General features: G+C 47.4%; 1 protein-coding gene across 2 annotated transcripts in view; it reads right to left on the bottom strand.

The window, feature by feature from the left end:
* LOC144717933 (laminin subunit alpha-5-like) overlaps positions 1-15,742 on the bottom strand; it is an 88,186-nt gene that overhangs the window by 64,912 nt on the left and 7,532 nt on the right. For both annotated transcript variants that reach the window (XM_078593744.1, XM_078593745.1), the window contains exons 3-4: positions 1,685-1,802; positions 259-377 (exon numbers count right to left, since the gene is read on the bottom strand). In XM_078593744.1, coding sequence (XP_078449870.1) covers positions 259-377; positions 1,685-1,802 — 237 coding nt within the window. The remainder of the gene's footprint in view (positions 1-258; positions 378-1,684; positions 1,803-15,742) is intronic.

The raw sequence follows: 15,742 nt of genomic DNA, 5'->3' as shown, positions 1-15,742 counted from the left end.
GAGCCATAGCCATCCCTCATGGTCGGGCGATGCAATCCATCCATACATCTAGCTCGTGCACATGGGAACTAATCTCATCGCTCTATCTCCGCCGTGGATGTCCCCTTGGACGTGTTCCTAGGTTCAAAGAAAATAACCTATCTACGTGATTTTTACCGAAAGACCCAAAAATATGAATTCCTGCAGTCACGAAAGCTTTAAGTCAAGATTACAAATTTTAAAAAAATAGTGAATTCGTAGTGGTCGTAGGCGCCTCACCTCGCCGTTCTCGAGCGGCACAATGCCGGAGTGCTGCGTGGAGCACGTGACGTCGTCGTCTCGGCTCACGCGCTCGTCGGCCGCAACCCCAAACCTCCGCTGGCACTCTTGCTCCGTGGCTGCGTGGCCGCGTGGGCGGAGGTAAAAAAAAACGCCACCAATGGTCACGGGGCAGTCCGCACTGCGCCAAGCTCGCGCACCCTTGCAGGCAGATTCATTTTCATTACAGCGTAACTTTTCGCTGGATATTTTCCAGGTCGCTGGTGGTGCGAGATCGGTGGCCTCAGTCATAGCCAGAGCTATACTGGATGTGGTGTGCCGGGTGTGGAAAAAAATGTTCTGGGTCGCTGACCCAGACACACCCGGCTGAAATAAGCCCCGCTCACGGCAATACCGGCATTTAAATCATTACCTCAGGGACAGGAATTAATGATGTTGATCCATTTCATAATAAAGATTTCTTTGGGTTAGATCGCGTAAGAATAAATATGTCGTTAGCTTACCACCACCCGACAATTAGTAAGGTTTGTCCCGTAAACAAAACGTGGCAATTAGTAACTACTTCAGCCCACCGGTGTGTTGGCGAGTAAATCCACAACATTTACAAATTTTTGTTTGACGTTTCGCTGCTAATTACTTCCAGCATCATGGGGTGAGTTTGATCTATTGACATATAAATCCACCACTTATTATTGAGATTATATATATTAATGATTGTGGGCATCAGAGTACGCTATCTCTATGCTCCCGGCCGTCAACAAACCCGCACAGACCAGCCTGGTGAAGTATGGTTTAAAAAGCCCCCATGACCTTCACAGTGTGGGGAGGCTCTCATCCGGCAGAGTGGATTGACAAAGTCACTGCGCATGAACTTGTACATGTTAGGAGCTGGTCAAACATCCGAATCGAAGGCCCTCTTGAAAAAGAAGCATTTTGACTCGATAAGCGTTTCCTAGATACATAAAGAACATTATTATCATACAATGGCATTGAGTGAATGCTGCAGATTTTTTCTTTATTCTCATCAAATATATGCTTGAGCCCATGGAATGGGAACACAATGCAGTCCGACAGAACCCTGATCCTGTCTGTGACCGCTAGACATATTAGTCACTTGTAAGGCGCACACTTCTTTAAAACTGCTTTTTGTGTTTAGTTTGTTGTCTTTTCCCGGCACCTCTGGTTAGCATGGTTGGCTATGTAGGGTGCGAAACAAGTTCAACGTACAAACATCCTCGAGGTTTTCCTATTATGTGAGACGTACCGACTTTTTGAGATTGAAAAACACACCTTTCTTTCGGGGGAGAAAACTAAATCAGAGGTGGCGTTATCACGGTGAAGCAGCGCCGCTTGCTTTCCCCGCATGCGTCGCGACGCCACACGAACGCAACGCACACTTCGCCCTCTCCGGCATCCCCGGACTTACGAGCAAAATACTGCCAGGGCGAGTACGTGTGTCCAAAGTCAGCCGATCGCTCCAGCAGCCAGACGCTCGGTCGGGGAGAGTTGGCAAACTTCACCGTGATGTGGCCCACGTGGAACAACTGCAGGGTGGGTAAAAGGTTTGGGAGAATAGGGGTGGGTGGGTGGGTGTGTGGGTGTGCGGAGTTGATGGAAAGGAATTGGCAGAGAAACAAGCGGGGCGATCGAGAGTGTGACACATAGCAAGGATGTGTAGAGAGAGAGGGGGAAGGGAGGGATTAAGGTGTTAATTAGAGAGATTAATTAGAGAATTGTTATTTAGAAAAGTGGAGCAATCGGAGGAGATCGAGGGAAAATTATGATGATGGGACAGGAGGAGGGGGGGGGGACAGGCAGAGGTGGAAAAGGTGATTACAAATTAATCACAAACCATAAATACGTGCAGTGTCACAATTCGCGATAGGCAATGCTCGCATTGCTCTCGTATGCCACTCAAACACAGGGCACTGACTCGACCTTCAGGCTCGCTCGCGTTTTAACCGCGCACAGCCGCACGCACACGGCGCGGAAACTCACGAATACGCGCAGAGATGTGTCTTGCACGCCCAGCGAGTCCCGCTCAAGGCGTCCTGCTAAGGTCGCTATCCCAAGATGTTGTACAACGAAGAGACAGATTACACTGGTCAACACACTTTTTCTGGCAAAAGGTATTCCGACGGTTTTTAAGGTAATTTTGGGGTGCTGATTCCAAATCTGGCATCAGTTTTTCTCTATCACATTAGGTTTTTGAGATATCAAATATTGCATTTTCAATAAAAACTGCAGAAGAAAAATATTAAATAAATGTGGATATCTACATAAAATTATATTATAAACACACTATCCTAAAAATACAGCACCATATTTTAACACTAAAGCAGTCACTGACTCGCAACAACTTGCAATCATAAGTGACAGAGTTAATTTTGGGTAAAATCAATGAAAATGGGGTATGCCGATAGCATAAAAATGATGTGATAGAGCAAATCTGAGATCAGATTTGAAATCAGCACCCTGAAATTAGTCTAAAACAGCTGCAAAAGTCCAGGCCAGAATTTTTTTTTTGTTGACCAGTGTTATCAATGACCCAGCGTGAGACCTCCAGTGGACGCAGGCCGCTGCCACCTGCACTCCGTGCACACTAATCGGTTCTTTCCCTCCAATTTCTTAAGTTCAGCACGTTGAGGGTACTTGAACTTCTCCATATATTGGAATTGTGCTTTTGGTTTTATGTCATGGGATGAAGCTTCCATTCGGAACTCTGGCAGAGCAGGGCATCACTCCTGTGCGTTATAGATCGTGTGAAAGAAGGTCAGCATGCATACAACAAACTGCAGAGGAGGGTTATGCAGAATTGCTTCTGAAAGCCTTTCATATTAACTCTGTTATCCGTAGTATTGGGCCCTACTACAGAGTTATTTTCATTGCTTGTCAGTGAAGCCAAAATGTTAATATTTGTTTTAATTCTCAGAGCTGGAATTGTACCAAGATATATATTTTTTGAAACATATTTAATAACGGATTTTTTTTCTCCTTCTGCATTTGTTGATGACCGGGCACAGACCACCAAGCCACTACACTTGGGCACCCAGTAGTATTTACCGGTGGCCCACGCCACAGTCAAGCCCAGGACCTCAGCAGTGGCAGCTCAATGGTCTGATCTCCAAGCAACCTGGTCACCTCCAGTCTGTGGTTACACAGAATCAGAAACTTTATTTTCATCCTGGAGAAATCCCATGAGCTATGAACCTCAGCAGCTTAAGGATTTTATTTTTTAATCCCGTGACCATGAAAAAGACAAGGTGTTGACTTGGACCCAAGCTCACCCCACTGTGTACACACGGGGCCTTCGTAGGCTCACATGCCAGTCACCATTCTTTGTTTTTGCTCAAGAAGTGTACTAAATAATTACGTATTATATATAATCTTGTATGATATATAACGTTAGCAAGATGCAATAGAGTGATCCTTTGAGAATATGTATGGTATAAATGTGAAAAAATATCCATATTATTGTTATTATTAAAACCAATTTACAAAGTTTGGGAAAACACTATGACACTTTGTTTTGCAGTTTCTTTGACATTTTCCACTTTGCTCGCGACTCGTGATGCTTCGTTCGAGAATGGTTATTAATCAAAAAATCACTATCATCGTCAAAAGGGGTGAGCACATGACACAAGAAATCTACTGACCTCATCTTAAAACTACCACGGGCGATTTCCCTCAGCGTCACTCCCAGCGTACGACACACCTTTCATAACAGTCGAGCCGGGAACACTTAAGCCAAACCTTATCACCATGGCCAGGTAAAAACGCATCGACCCTTCGAGCTTCGTTTTCAAGAGAGAGAGAGAGATCCCGGGTGGGGGTGGGGGGGGTCAAGCGAGCGGCAGCAGCGCAGGGCAACGCAAGGCTTGCGCACGAAACCAAGACCGAGAGGATTTAAATGACGAAAAAACACAATTTTTTAAGCATGCAAAATATATGGCCCATCACATCAAGCACTAATGAGAACATTATATATAAAAAAAAACAATATGCATATTATACCCATTCCAACTGAGTTGACAGTTTGTCGTAGAATATAGATAGATGCCTCTTTGAGGGAACGCACCTCTGCCACACCTTCTGTGCCTGGCCCGTCTGGTATGTTCTTAACATCATAAACATCTTCGAGATAATTGGATTGTCTATCATCACTGCTGCATGAAGCAAACCAACTGCAGCGTGTGGCCCGGCGTGGCACACTGCAATGCACATCCCTTTGTTTTGTATGTGTGTGTGTGTGAGTAAAGCTGAGAGGGCTTTCAGAAGACCGGCACCAACTGTGTCAAGATCAGCTTTTATAGGGATGTGCAGGGGGGCTGCTTCGTGACAAATGCTCCTGCATCCACGTCGCCCTATCCCCACCCCCTCCACGAAGCTCACATCAACGAGCAGGGCAGCTTACGCACTAAATCAGGTGGCTCAAACAAGGGCGGTTAGCAAGTGTCTCGTTCCTTAACCAAATGAAATTCGAAGGAGTTGCAGGTGACGCGTCCGCCAGTCACCGCAACCAGTTCACACGCGACACCTTCGGCGTGTGTTCTTGCAACTCATCCCTCTGTCGCTTCCACGCGTTCTTCTCAAAGTGCGGCGAGCACAGCACAAAGGCCTGACGCATCGCAGAGCGGCGGCGAATGACAACTGTTGTTGTTATTGTTGTTGTTGTCAGCGCGCTTCTGTCTAAGCAACTTGCGGACGCACGCATGGCCCCATCCTCCCTCCCCCCCCAAACGTGACACGCAGCCCTCGGCTATGCACGTTCGGCATCGTGCATCGATGCGACGAGTCTCAGGTGCTCCTGCATGCGTGACACCCGCACTTGGAGGCACAATAGCGAGCACACCGCCACCACGGGCGTCTTCACAGGCGCCGACAATTCGATAAGCCGTGTGCCGTGAGAGCGAGCCTATCTATAGCTGCGGAGGCTACATTGTTAGCCTCGCTAGTCTAAGTAAACAAAAACAAAACCTTGAATGTCTTCTTGGAAGTCCACCGATGCACGCATTTGCGTTCGCTCGTCAAATGTGTTCAGGAATTGTTTTTTTAACTTCAACGCATGGCACCGCTTGACTGATTGGAGGCATTGGGAGTGGTCACGGCCATGACCGACTGGGATTGCGAAACTCACGCCGATAGTTCGGCTTGTCACGAATCGACGAATTAGTGCGAGTGGCAGGGTTGCGGTGTGATTCGAGAATTTATTATTTTTTTGTATAAAATGTTTACAATTTCATTTGTAGTGTTTCTTCGGGTTTTTAGGTCAGGTATGTTCAGTTTCATTCGCTCGATCAACATGCATTCAACATTGCCAAGTTACATAACGTTTGTACATAATTTTGTATGGACTATAAACAATCGTAGAAGGGAAATAATAAAATAATAAAAATAAAACATTATAAAATACCTGAGGACGGCTGCTTGCGTTGTGGCCGAAACGTCGTGAGAATTATTTTATTATGTTTTATTTTTATTATTTTATTATAAACAATCGATTTGTGAATTTAACACGGAGGCTTTCGAAACCGGTATTTTGATTCGATTAGATGCTTTGGTCAGATCGCCGCATAAGTAACGTGTGTGTCGTAGACCCTCCTCCACCCGACACAGTAAATTAATAAGGTTGTCACGTGATGAACAAACGTGCCAATTTATTATTGCTTCAGCAGCACCACTGGGGTGATATTGCAGAGCGATTCACGTAACATTTAACAAATGGGCACGGACGTTACCCTGGTGGTTACAACCAGCATCATCAGGCAGTTGACGAATAAAAAAAACTCCAACAGAAGCAAGAAGACCTGCCAATGCAGCCAACGGTCTTCTTGTTCAAAAGTAAAGAACTACTTTACCATTCCATGTCAATTCACTGCTGGATAAATAACAACATAGATAAGCAAACAATGTCTCCCGCATACAATATGTCTGTCCACACACATTAAGCATTTTTTCCCCACAATGACTCATCGGCCGCACGGCCTTCTGGGACTGAATAATTTCAGCTGATTCAGTATAAGTTAACTCTGGAGCGGTTTTTGATGTACAATTGTCAGCAGAGTCAGGCTTGCTTGAATCCATGTTGGTGAACTGCCAGATGCTATAGTCAATGACCTCTTTTAGACATGGGTCCTAGTTCCATTCAACATTATATACTGGAGTACATAACTGCTGGATGAAGGCTATCCAAAGGTGTGTCCATTATGGGGGTTGTTTGATCATACTTCAAAACACCGACCAGGGTGGGTTAAGGAAAGAAACAGGAGGATTTCTCCACAAATCTGCCTGTCGCCTGATGAAGCTAGTTGTAATTACTGGCGAAACATCGTACTCACATTGTAAATGTTGTGGATTTTCTCTCCAACACAACTGTTTGCTGTGCTCGTATCGAATTGGCATGTTCTGTTTACGTCACAACCCTTACTAATTGGCCGTGTCGCTTGGTGGTGGGTCTAAGGACACATTCATATTTACGCGATCTAACCCAAAAAAAACCCCCTATATTCTAGATTGAAGAATGCGGGTGGGGGGTGAGTCACAACCAGCTCAGATATGCCACTTGCCACTGATATTAGCCGTGGGTGGCAAGAATTATAATTATAATAATTATAATTAGGTTGATGGGTTCATAGTGCAGCGCAATAACCACTGCAATGTCAATTATCCGCAACGCCCCATGCACAGTATCCCACAGTATATAGTGAATAAATACACCCGTGGATGTTTAGAACATGAGCTGTAAGTAAGGCCAATGGAGAAATCCAGCACTCAGATCGAGACAATGATGAATAAGGCTGTGAGTTATGAAAGAATGGCATTGCGTCACTGTAAAGCCAGTCCAAGGAACAGAGTCCAATTTTCACTGCCTCGACAGCCAATAAACGCTGCCTCAGCTCCACAGTCTGGCCACTGAGTCACCACGTGAAGTCAAAATACGATTGTAAAAGAACACAAGCTGGCCTATGTAAACAGCCCGCATTTGTAAAGTGTGTGTGTGTGCGCGCAGGAGGGTTTTCAATCCGCTTGTTTGCGCGAATAAGTGGTGCAACTTTTGAAAAATTTGAAAAATTAACCACAAAGTGCTCAAGTGGAATGTACATAGCAGTGATCGGCCCCCGTCTGTGAAAGCGTCGTGACAAGATCATCCTGCATAACAGTCGCGAGACTCAGCCAGGCTTTCCTGGGCAAACCAGAGTCACGTAAAAAATAATTTGAGAAATATTAAGTGATTTTTTTATTATTTGCAACTAAATGGGGGTTTGAAACATGAATAGAGTATGCCGTAGTTCATTTTATCACGTATTTGCTCCATGCAAGGTCTTGACATGAATGAGAAACAATGTGAGACATACTGACGTTGCATATAGATGAGAAATATGCACACTGCCTAGTAGATTTGAATAAAAACTGCAAATTATGCATCAACAACAAAAAAACGCGTGGAGAAATGCCGGGAATAAATTTACACTGAGAAGCATAAACACGTGGGCCAGGGAACAATATGCAAATCGGAAATGTCACATTAAAATAGAGGAGGCTTGGCCAGGCCGCTTTGCAAGGAGACATTATGGCTAATGGACAAAGCTCGTAAGAGAATGGTCACCAAGAGGACGTTCACGGCAGAGATGGTCTGTGGCATCGGAGGAGCATGAGGAATGGCAACAGCATGGGGAGCATAGCAGGGTTGGCTACATACGGTGCGAAAGAAGTTCAACATACATACAGTACATCACATTCAGCAATGGATTGGCCAAGACTCACGGCGATGATCATCATCGTGAGTAATTTATCTTACTTCTAATTTAAAACCCAGGGAAAGAATGCAATACTTCTAGTTGTATGTTTAGAATTTGCATTTTCATATTTATATTCCAATTATGTTGTCTGCATCACGTCCCAAGACAAAGAAGCATCCATTGCAATGGATCACCCTGTGTCATAGAATTGCCCCGAAATTTGTCTTCACAGAGCTACTTATGATGTTCCTTCAATAGGTCGTCTTATGTTCACTTGGGGGTGGGCACAGGTGATATATGCTCTGCAAATGATGCTTGTTGTCAACCGAAGTAGAAAATGTGACTGATCTGGAAAAATGCTATTCAAATGAATTGAACAGAAATGTATGAGGTTTAATCTAAATTTTGTTCTTTCGGTAAAGTCACGTAGATATAAAACAAAATCAATAAAATCACGACGTTTCGGGCGCAACACAAGCGCCCGTCATCAGGTGGGACAACCACAGCAGGAAACAACTGCTGAAAGAAGTCCGAAACGTCGTGATTATATTTATTTTGTTGTATACCTACGTGACTTTACCGAAATAACCAATAGTATATATGAGGTTTATTGTGTTGTGTCCATTTGAGAACCTCAGACAGGTGAAATGAGAATTTAAATCCTTGTAATTCAGCCGTGCAGGACTCAGGATGTTGGGTTCATTGCACAGCGAGATAACCATTATGGCACCGCTACACCATCGTACACCATTAATTTAAATAATTGTACCTATGTTGCAGCGCACGGCACATCTACTATTCACCTCTCCAGCGATTAATCAGTGCCATTCATTGGCGTGTGTATAAAACATCGGTGCAGACAGAGAGACGGAGCTGACGCATGATCGTCATCGACCGGGACAGCAAATCCTTTCACTTCCCACTCGCCAGCATGATTCACTCACTGGAGGCAAATAACGGAGGTATGTTGGGTGTCGTGTTTGTTTAAAAGGGGTTATTATGTTTTGCACCGATACATCGACGGATATAGATTATTTAAACGTGTGACACATCCGTCGAATGTCACGTTTTCCATTCATGCGCTTTGTATGCGGTGGGCAGCAGAGGGTAATGCAGCCTAATCCATTGTTGTCCTGTTCATCTATGCTACTGCGTCTATGCTACCCGCCATCACAAAACAAAGGTCTGACCTAGAGCCTTTAACAGACTTTTAGGGTGTGTGCTGTTCGCTATTCGCACAGTTGGCTTCGTGCGGTGCGAAATAAGTTCAACATACATACGAAGGCCTGTACAGCACCCGAGGGGGTGGGTGGACAGCACCACGCCCGGCCGCCTTTGTCTCTCTAGTGGTGATGTTTTTACACCGCACCATGTACTCATTCGAGGCTGAGTCGACCTAGGGGATGCCCAGAACCGGTTCAGATAATCGTCACTGGTGTTGGCCGTGAGCGGGAATCGCCGGGCTGATAATGCAGCGCGCTAACCACTACATCACCCAAAAAGACACGCACAGAAGACACGCATGGTAAATAAATCGTTCTCACAGGCGATTCCTTCACACGGCAGTGCCTTCCAACGGATGCAACACTCTCAACGTCTCGCAAGCGTCACAGCTATCTTAGCAACAATCTTAGCAACGTCACACCGCGTACAGCCAAAACATCACCCCGTGTTCTGGAAAACAGGGCTCATTAGGTAAACGGTGTGTGGGTGAAACACGCACCCTATGAGACCGTGCTTGGCGAGGTTTTCCTGCACACTGATGCCAAATAATGCCCGTGGCGTGGAGAGACCTTCATCCGACTGTGGTTTGACGGAGGTACGGTGCACGCACGTTGGATGCAATGGGTCCACGCGACGAGCAGCGGCGAGAGGTCGCTCAATTCACGACGAAAGAATCGTGACCCCTGCATCGAGACGATTTGTTGAATCGCCGAGGAGGGGAGGGGGTGGGGGTAAATCACTGCACCCGTATTCTGTAGAACCGTAGGGCTGGTCATCACGCAGTACGTAGGAGGGATGGCAATAGCGTGAGGAGCCACTCGTCCACGATCCTGCAGCTGCTTCTGCCCATTCTGCCGACGCTATTGACGCGAGAGATATGCGGTACATCTGCGCGCTAAAGCTTGCGGAAGGTCCATTCGACTGGCCGCATGCCTATTGGGCTCAGCCACACGAGAAGTAGCCAGGGCACCAGTGTAGCGAGCCACCCATTCTGTTATGCAGGTGAACTGGAACCGCGGTCGGACGGAGCGTGATGAAACGGAACGGGGGGCTCTGAAGTCGCTCGTCAGGGGAGGCGACACATGCCGGTCCTGGCCTTCCTTGTGTCCTTATCGCATGAGGGGCTCGCAGCGTAGGTCAAGGCGCTGTGGCGGTGGTGTCAACAAAAACTGAAGACAAGAGGTGGCCGGGTGTCCCAGAGGTCAGAGCGCTGGGCTTGTACCGCTGAGATGCTGGGATCTAATTCCAGGCGGTCGCTTGTGATTAAAGCTGGAATTGGCGGTCACGGAATCGTCGCTGGTTTCGGCCGTGAGCAAGAACACAGCTGGTAGTAGGTTTGTACCCTTTCAACTGGAACAACAACTGACACCTTTATACAAGGCATCATGTTTGCAATAACCACAACACAAACAGTCAAAATGCAAACAAAAAGAAACGACTCTGATGATGATAATGATATGCACTATCCTTGAAGTTGATTGGTCCACACCCGAGACAGCTTTTCTTAGAGCCTAGTCTCCATTGGTGTTGGACCAGATGACGCCAAAAGGCGTACTTGTATAAAGGTGTCAGTTTTTGTACCAGTTGAAAGGGTACAAACCTACTACTATATTTTGCCACTGGTAAAGGAGATGTCTCATAGAATACAACTGGTGTCGCCGGGTTCGTAGCGCTGCTCCTGGCTAGCTAACCACCGCGCCACCGCTCCCCGTACCACGACAGCCACCACCGCCACCTCACTGGGGTCCACACCCCGGCGTGCAAGTGCCTCCGTCTCGATGGAGCCACTTTCTGCGGAGGGGAGCGCACGGAGCCGCCACATGGCACGCCTCGTCAATCCGCGCCTCAGCTCAAGCGGCGCATCTGAAAAGCGCTGTGCATGAGCATGAACGAATTCCTTTTCCTTCGCAGCAGGTGAGGGCCTGTTGAGATGCAACGTGTCTTTTGTGAGGAAGATGAAAGGGCCGTATTGGCACTGCGACGTTTTCAAAATGATGCGCTCTACGAGGCTGGTTCACTCCCACTGCTGTGAGACGTCACTTTAGCTCAGGTCCTGCAGTTTATCGAGTTGTAGATCCTCAAGTGCTCATGGACAGTTTATGGGTTGTGCAATTTTCAAGTGATATGTTAATTTGTTAATTTGTTCCATTTGTGTAGCTTCTCATTACTTCTCACTTTACCCTCAAATTGCTTTCATCGCCCTCATCGTCATCAGCCATAATCTATCCACTGCTGGATGAAGGCTTCTGCAAAGCCTTTGCCATATCTCAGTCGTGCGATGCAATAATCCATTGCTTTGCAATAATTATGGAAGTATTTGTGAAAATAATTTCTCCTTTCTTAAAACGTGCGTGGGCCAGAGCTCATCTCAATCCGCAGCTCCGAGGCAATGAAGGAAACTCCACATTCCTATGGCCTGTCTCTGCATTGGACATATGCTGTCGGTTTCCCACATAGGAAAACTCAGGACAATTACGACGTTTCGGGCACAACACAAGCGTCCGAAACGTCGTGATTTATTTTATTTTATACCCACGTGACTTTACCGAAAGAACCAAAGAGTATGGATTCCTGCAGTCACGAAAGCTTCAAATCAAGATCGGGACAATTAATTGAGTCGACGCCTGAGCGCCACTCCAACCCGCAGCGGCACACTCCGTGCAAGGCAAGGACGAGGGTGACTCATCTTGGGTTAATCCACGGAGCGGTTTGTCAACGCTCGGCTTGTTTGACAACGTGAGGGTCTCAAATTTCACCGTGGCTGGCGGCCAGCCCCCGCCGAGTCTCCGAGCACCACAGTGCGATTGGTCACGCGTCAGCACGGTGCTCCTTCCACCGCGAAACCCGTCTCACCTCCCACGCTATGGCAACGGCACCGCCAGGAGCGTGCGTGCACTCGGTGAGTCCGCAACAGCCGTGTGACCCCGACTTAGTTTCGGGGGTAATGCTAGGCATGCCACCTGTCTTGGTTTTCCCAGGACTGTCCTCGTGATGACGTAGCTGTCCCAGGGTAGCTGTACATCTTTCCAGGACAATGAAAGTCCCGGTTTTTACGTATGTATGTTGACCTTTCGGACCGTGCGTAGCAAAGCGTGCTAATCGGAGTTGCGTTATAATAATTCACAACCTAAGACGTTACATTTACACGTAGTTCTCCCCTCTTCCGGTATCGCAGCATATTCTTCTTCCCACGATATGTCCCGGTTCGTTGTACCTAGTTAACATGCAAGATGGAAACGGTGAGGCTTCCTATTGCGACGCGTTCTGGCATCTCCCAGTTGGCATCGCTGCAAGATACCATTTTTGTTGGCAACAAGCAAATATTTTTCCAATCAACTGATACGGTTCAGCCAATGAACAAACACTCTTCGATACTTCATCTGCCGGATTGTTCGGCATTAGCGCTGTCCGCAGATGGGGTAGCTAACACTTAGAATTGTGCGCAGTGGTCAGGAAAATATGGGCCACAAATTTGAGGCCCTCGAAATAACTGCGTTCGCATCAGCCACGCCTGAGGGGGCACGATGAAGGCAGCGCGTGACATTTATTGTGGCGGGTGAGATGAAAGATGGCCGACCGGGACGTTGTTTTAGTGGCGGCTGTCGTCTTTGTTGTTGTATTTGTCACCCGAACAATGCGGCGGACTGAAATAAGGATGGCCTTCACCTGCCAGAAGCCTTCCTGCCAACTTCAGTAGTGTACCATTTTATTCAGGGGTCAGGATGAAGTGATGTTAAGTCTCTAGTTCACCTAAGCTCTTTGGCAATTGCTACAAGCAAAGTCTGGAATTCCCTTCCCACAGCAGTCACGTGATGTCGACACCCTACCCCTGTTCAAGACCTTCTTTTTGGATATGACCAACTGCCTCTCTCCAGAAAATGAATGCACCCACTGTTTCTGTACAGCAGCAAGAGATGATGAGCGTGTTAAGTTTTTCATATTGAGAACGCGATATAAATCCACATTCTATTGTATTTTTTGCAGCCCTGCCCATAGCCACACAGGCCGCAATGGACAAACTCTGCAGGAGGGCCAAGATGGGCCGTATGGAACCGCCACTACGACTAATCTGAACGATGCTTAGCCCAGACCACCCTGCCATAATATGACTGATATAAACGTGCCGGCTGGTTTCCTGCTCCCCGCCGTGGCCTTGACCTCAAGGTAAATGTATTTTACAACTCTTTCCTGATCTTGTTCTTAGTGTTCAAGCTGCCGCATGTCTGGGGAGGCTCAACCGGGACACATTGTAAACTCTGAGCACCTCCCTACATCAGCTGCGCCCGCTGTTACATAGTCACACCCACTCAATCACGAGCACCGCACACGCAGTGGCCTCCCTGGTCTTTCTGATATTGGCACTACCTATTGACCCACAGGCCGCAACTATTCCTTTTCCAGCCTCACCCACTGCTCGGGTAGCTCTACCCACTGCCCATGTAGCTCCATTATTTACAAGTAGAGTACATATCAGAAGTTAAGCACAAGGCTAGAATATTTTAATCTTGGGACAAAATCCAGATTTGTATTTTTTGTGATAGCCCTTCTGAAATCTGGACTGCCTCAGCCAAACCAGGACGTTTGGTAGCTTCACCTGTTGTACTATTGATGCCATATCATGACAGAAAATCCCTTTGAAACTCTGGTAGCAAACAGTGCACAAACTGTATCCGGGAATGCCCCTGTGAGGTGATGCTAAGAAATATTTCTCAAGTATCTTCAAATTAAGTTTTTATTTCGGCACACTCGGGGCATATATTGTGTTTGCCTTGCACAGAACGTTGTAAGTTCCAAATGAAGACATGAGGCGCTGCAGATCGACGGCAACACATTCAACGTTAAACACCTGCGAAATGCAACGGAGTGTAATTGACACTGAGCAAGACTGCTGCAAGTCGGGCATTTGACCTACGGTACCCTTCCACACTGGCCAGCTATCTTGCAAGAGATGGAAGCACCCACAATTTACTCCACCACACAAGACCTGCCGATCGACGAACTGTGGTTGTACCCCCTTCGTACTGCTTGTGGGTGGACAGAGGCGACGAGATGGACAAAACGTGCCCATTGTTTCACCTGCCTCTCGCTGGGGGAGGTCAAATTGGTGACCTGTTCTGGATTGCAAGTCCAGCATGCTCACCACGATGTACACCAAGACAGCGTCGCCAACTCGCGGTATGCCATGCTGATAGGCCAGGCTGATTTAAATTGACAAGATTTTGTTGACCAAACGAATTAGGTGGAGGCAGCACGAATGCGCACGCACGCCTCAGAGGGCACAGGGGCACAAAGACAAAGATCCCCCATATAGCTTTAACAGGCGGTTGGGGAAAGTGCCATTAGCAAGCAGCGCCTAAGAAGGCCGGCACGGCACACGAGCGCGTGGCCGGACAGCACCACGCCCGGCCGCCTTTGTCTCCCTAGTGCCGATGTTAAAATACTGCACGAGGAACTCATTTGAGGCTGAGTCGACCTAGGGGAGGCCCAGCACCGGTTCAGATAATCGTCACTGGTGTTGGTGGCCGTGAGCGGGAATCGAACCCGGGTCGCCGGGTTCGTAGCGCAGCGACACCACCGCTCCCCACGGCACCTCTGGCACCACAAACGCCCGCTTCAGAATTCAGATTCACAGTTATTTTGTTTGCACGTACAGTAGGCTAACGTTGTGTCTTACTTGCCAAAGAAGACAGAGGGGAGTGCAGCAAAGGCACACCCAATCTTGTCAGTTAAATTGCCCCCACGCCCTTCGGAATGGTATGCGAGCGAGCTGAGCGGAGAAAGTCAGCGGAGTCCCACCGCAGGGCAACATGTAGCCCACCCTTCTCCAGCGTCACTCGCCAGCATTCCGATATCCTCCATCAGCACGCGTCTCGGGGTGAGGCTGTGGAGAGCGTGGGGCTGTGGCCTCTCTCCCCCCTGCCAAGTCACCTCCAAAGATTTTTAATGTATGGCCCGTTCGCTCGTTTGCACAGCGGTGGACAGAGTTATAATGAGCTGAAAACTAAGCATTTTTTAATTTTACCAGGGAAGGCCCACTGAGCTATATAGGTCTTTTTCAGAAGCGACCTGGCCACAAATGATAGCTCAACGAAGTGGCTTATCACGTTGGAATTTATAGCGTGGAGGGAAAACGGGAGGACCCGCGAAAAAACCACACGACCACAGGGAGAGAAACATGCAAACTCCAAATATACAGGCGTCAGGGTCAGGATCGAACCCACGCGCTCCTGCATACCAGGCGAGGTAGAAAACACCTCGCCACCATACGAGAGAAACCACCCTGGGCGATGCCGAACTCACAAGGTATCACAAGCTAAGCAGGTCACTGCCCGGCTTTTAGGGGAATGACAATTCACCCTCGTCACAAGCCATTGAATTCCCTGAGAGGTTTAAAAAATGTTTGAATCAAGAATCAATTTTTTTAATACTGTGGTGAATGCAGTGGTTTCTAGCTACTGGAGGGGTCCTGTAAAGCTATTATATGGCACATATATGAATTAATTAAAAAAGAAACGTTGATC

Source organism: Lampetra planeri, chromosome 4 (assembly GCF_965212315.1).
Source record: "Lampetra planeri chromosome 4, kcLamPlan1.2.h2, whole genome shotgun sequence".
Taxonomy (NCBI): Eukaryota; Metazoa; Chordata; class Hyperoartia; order Petromyzontiformes; family Petromyzontidae; genus Lampetra; species Lampetra planeri.
This window is presented reverse-complemented; position numbering and strand designations above follow the sequence as displayed.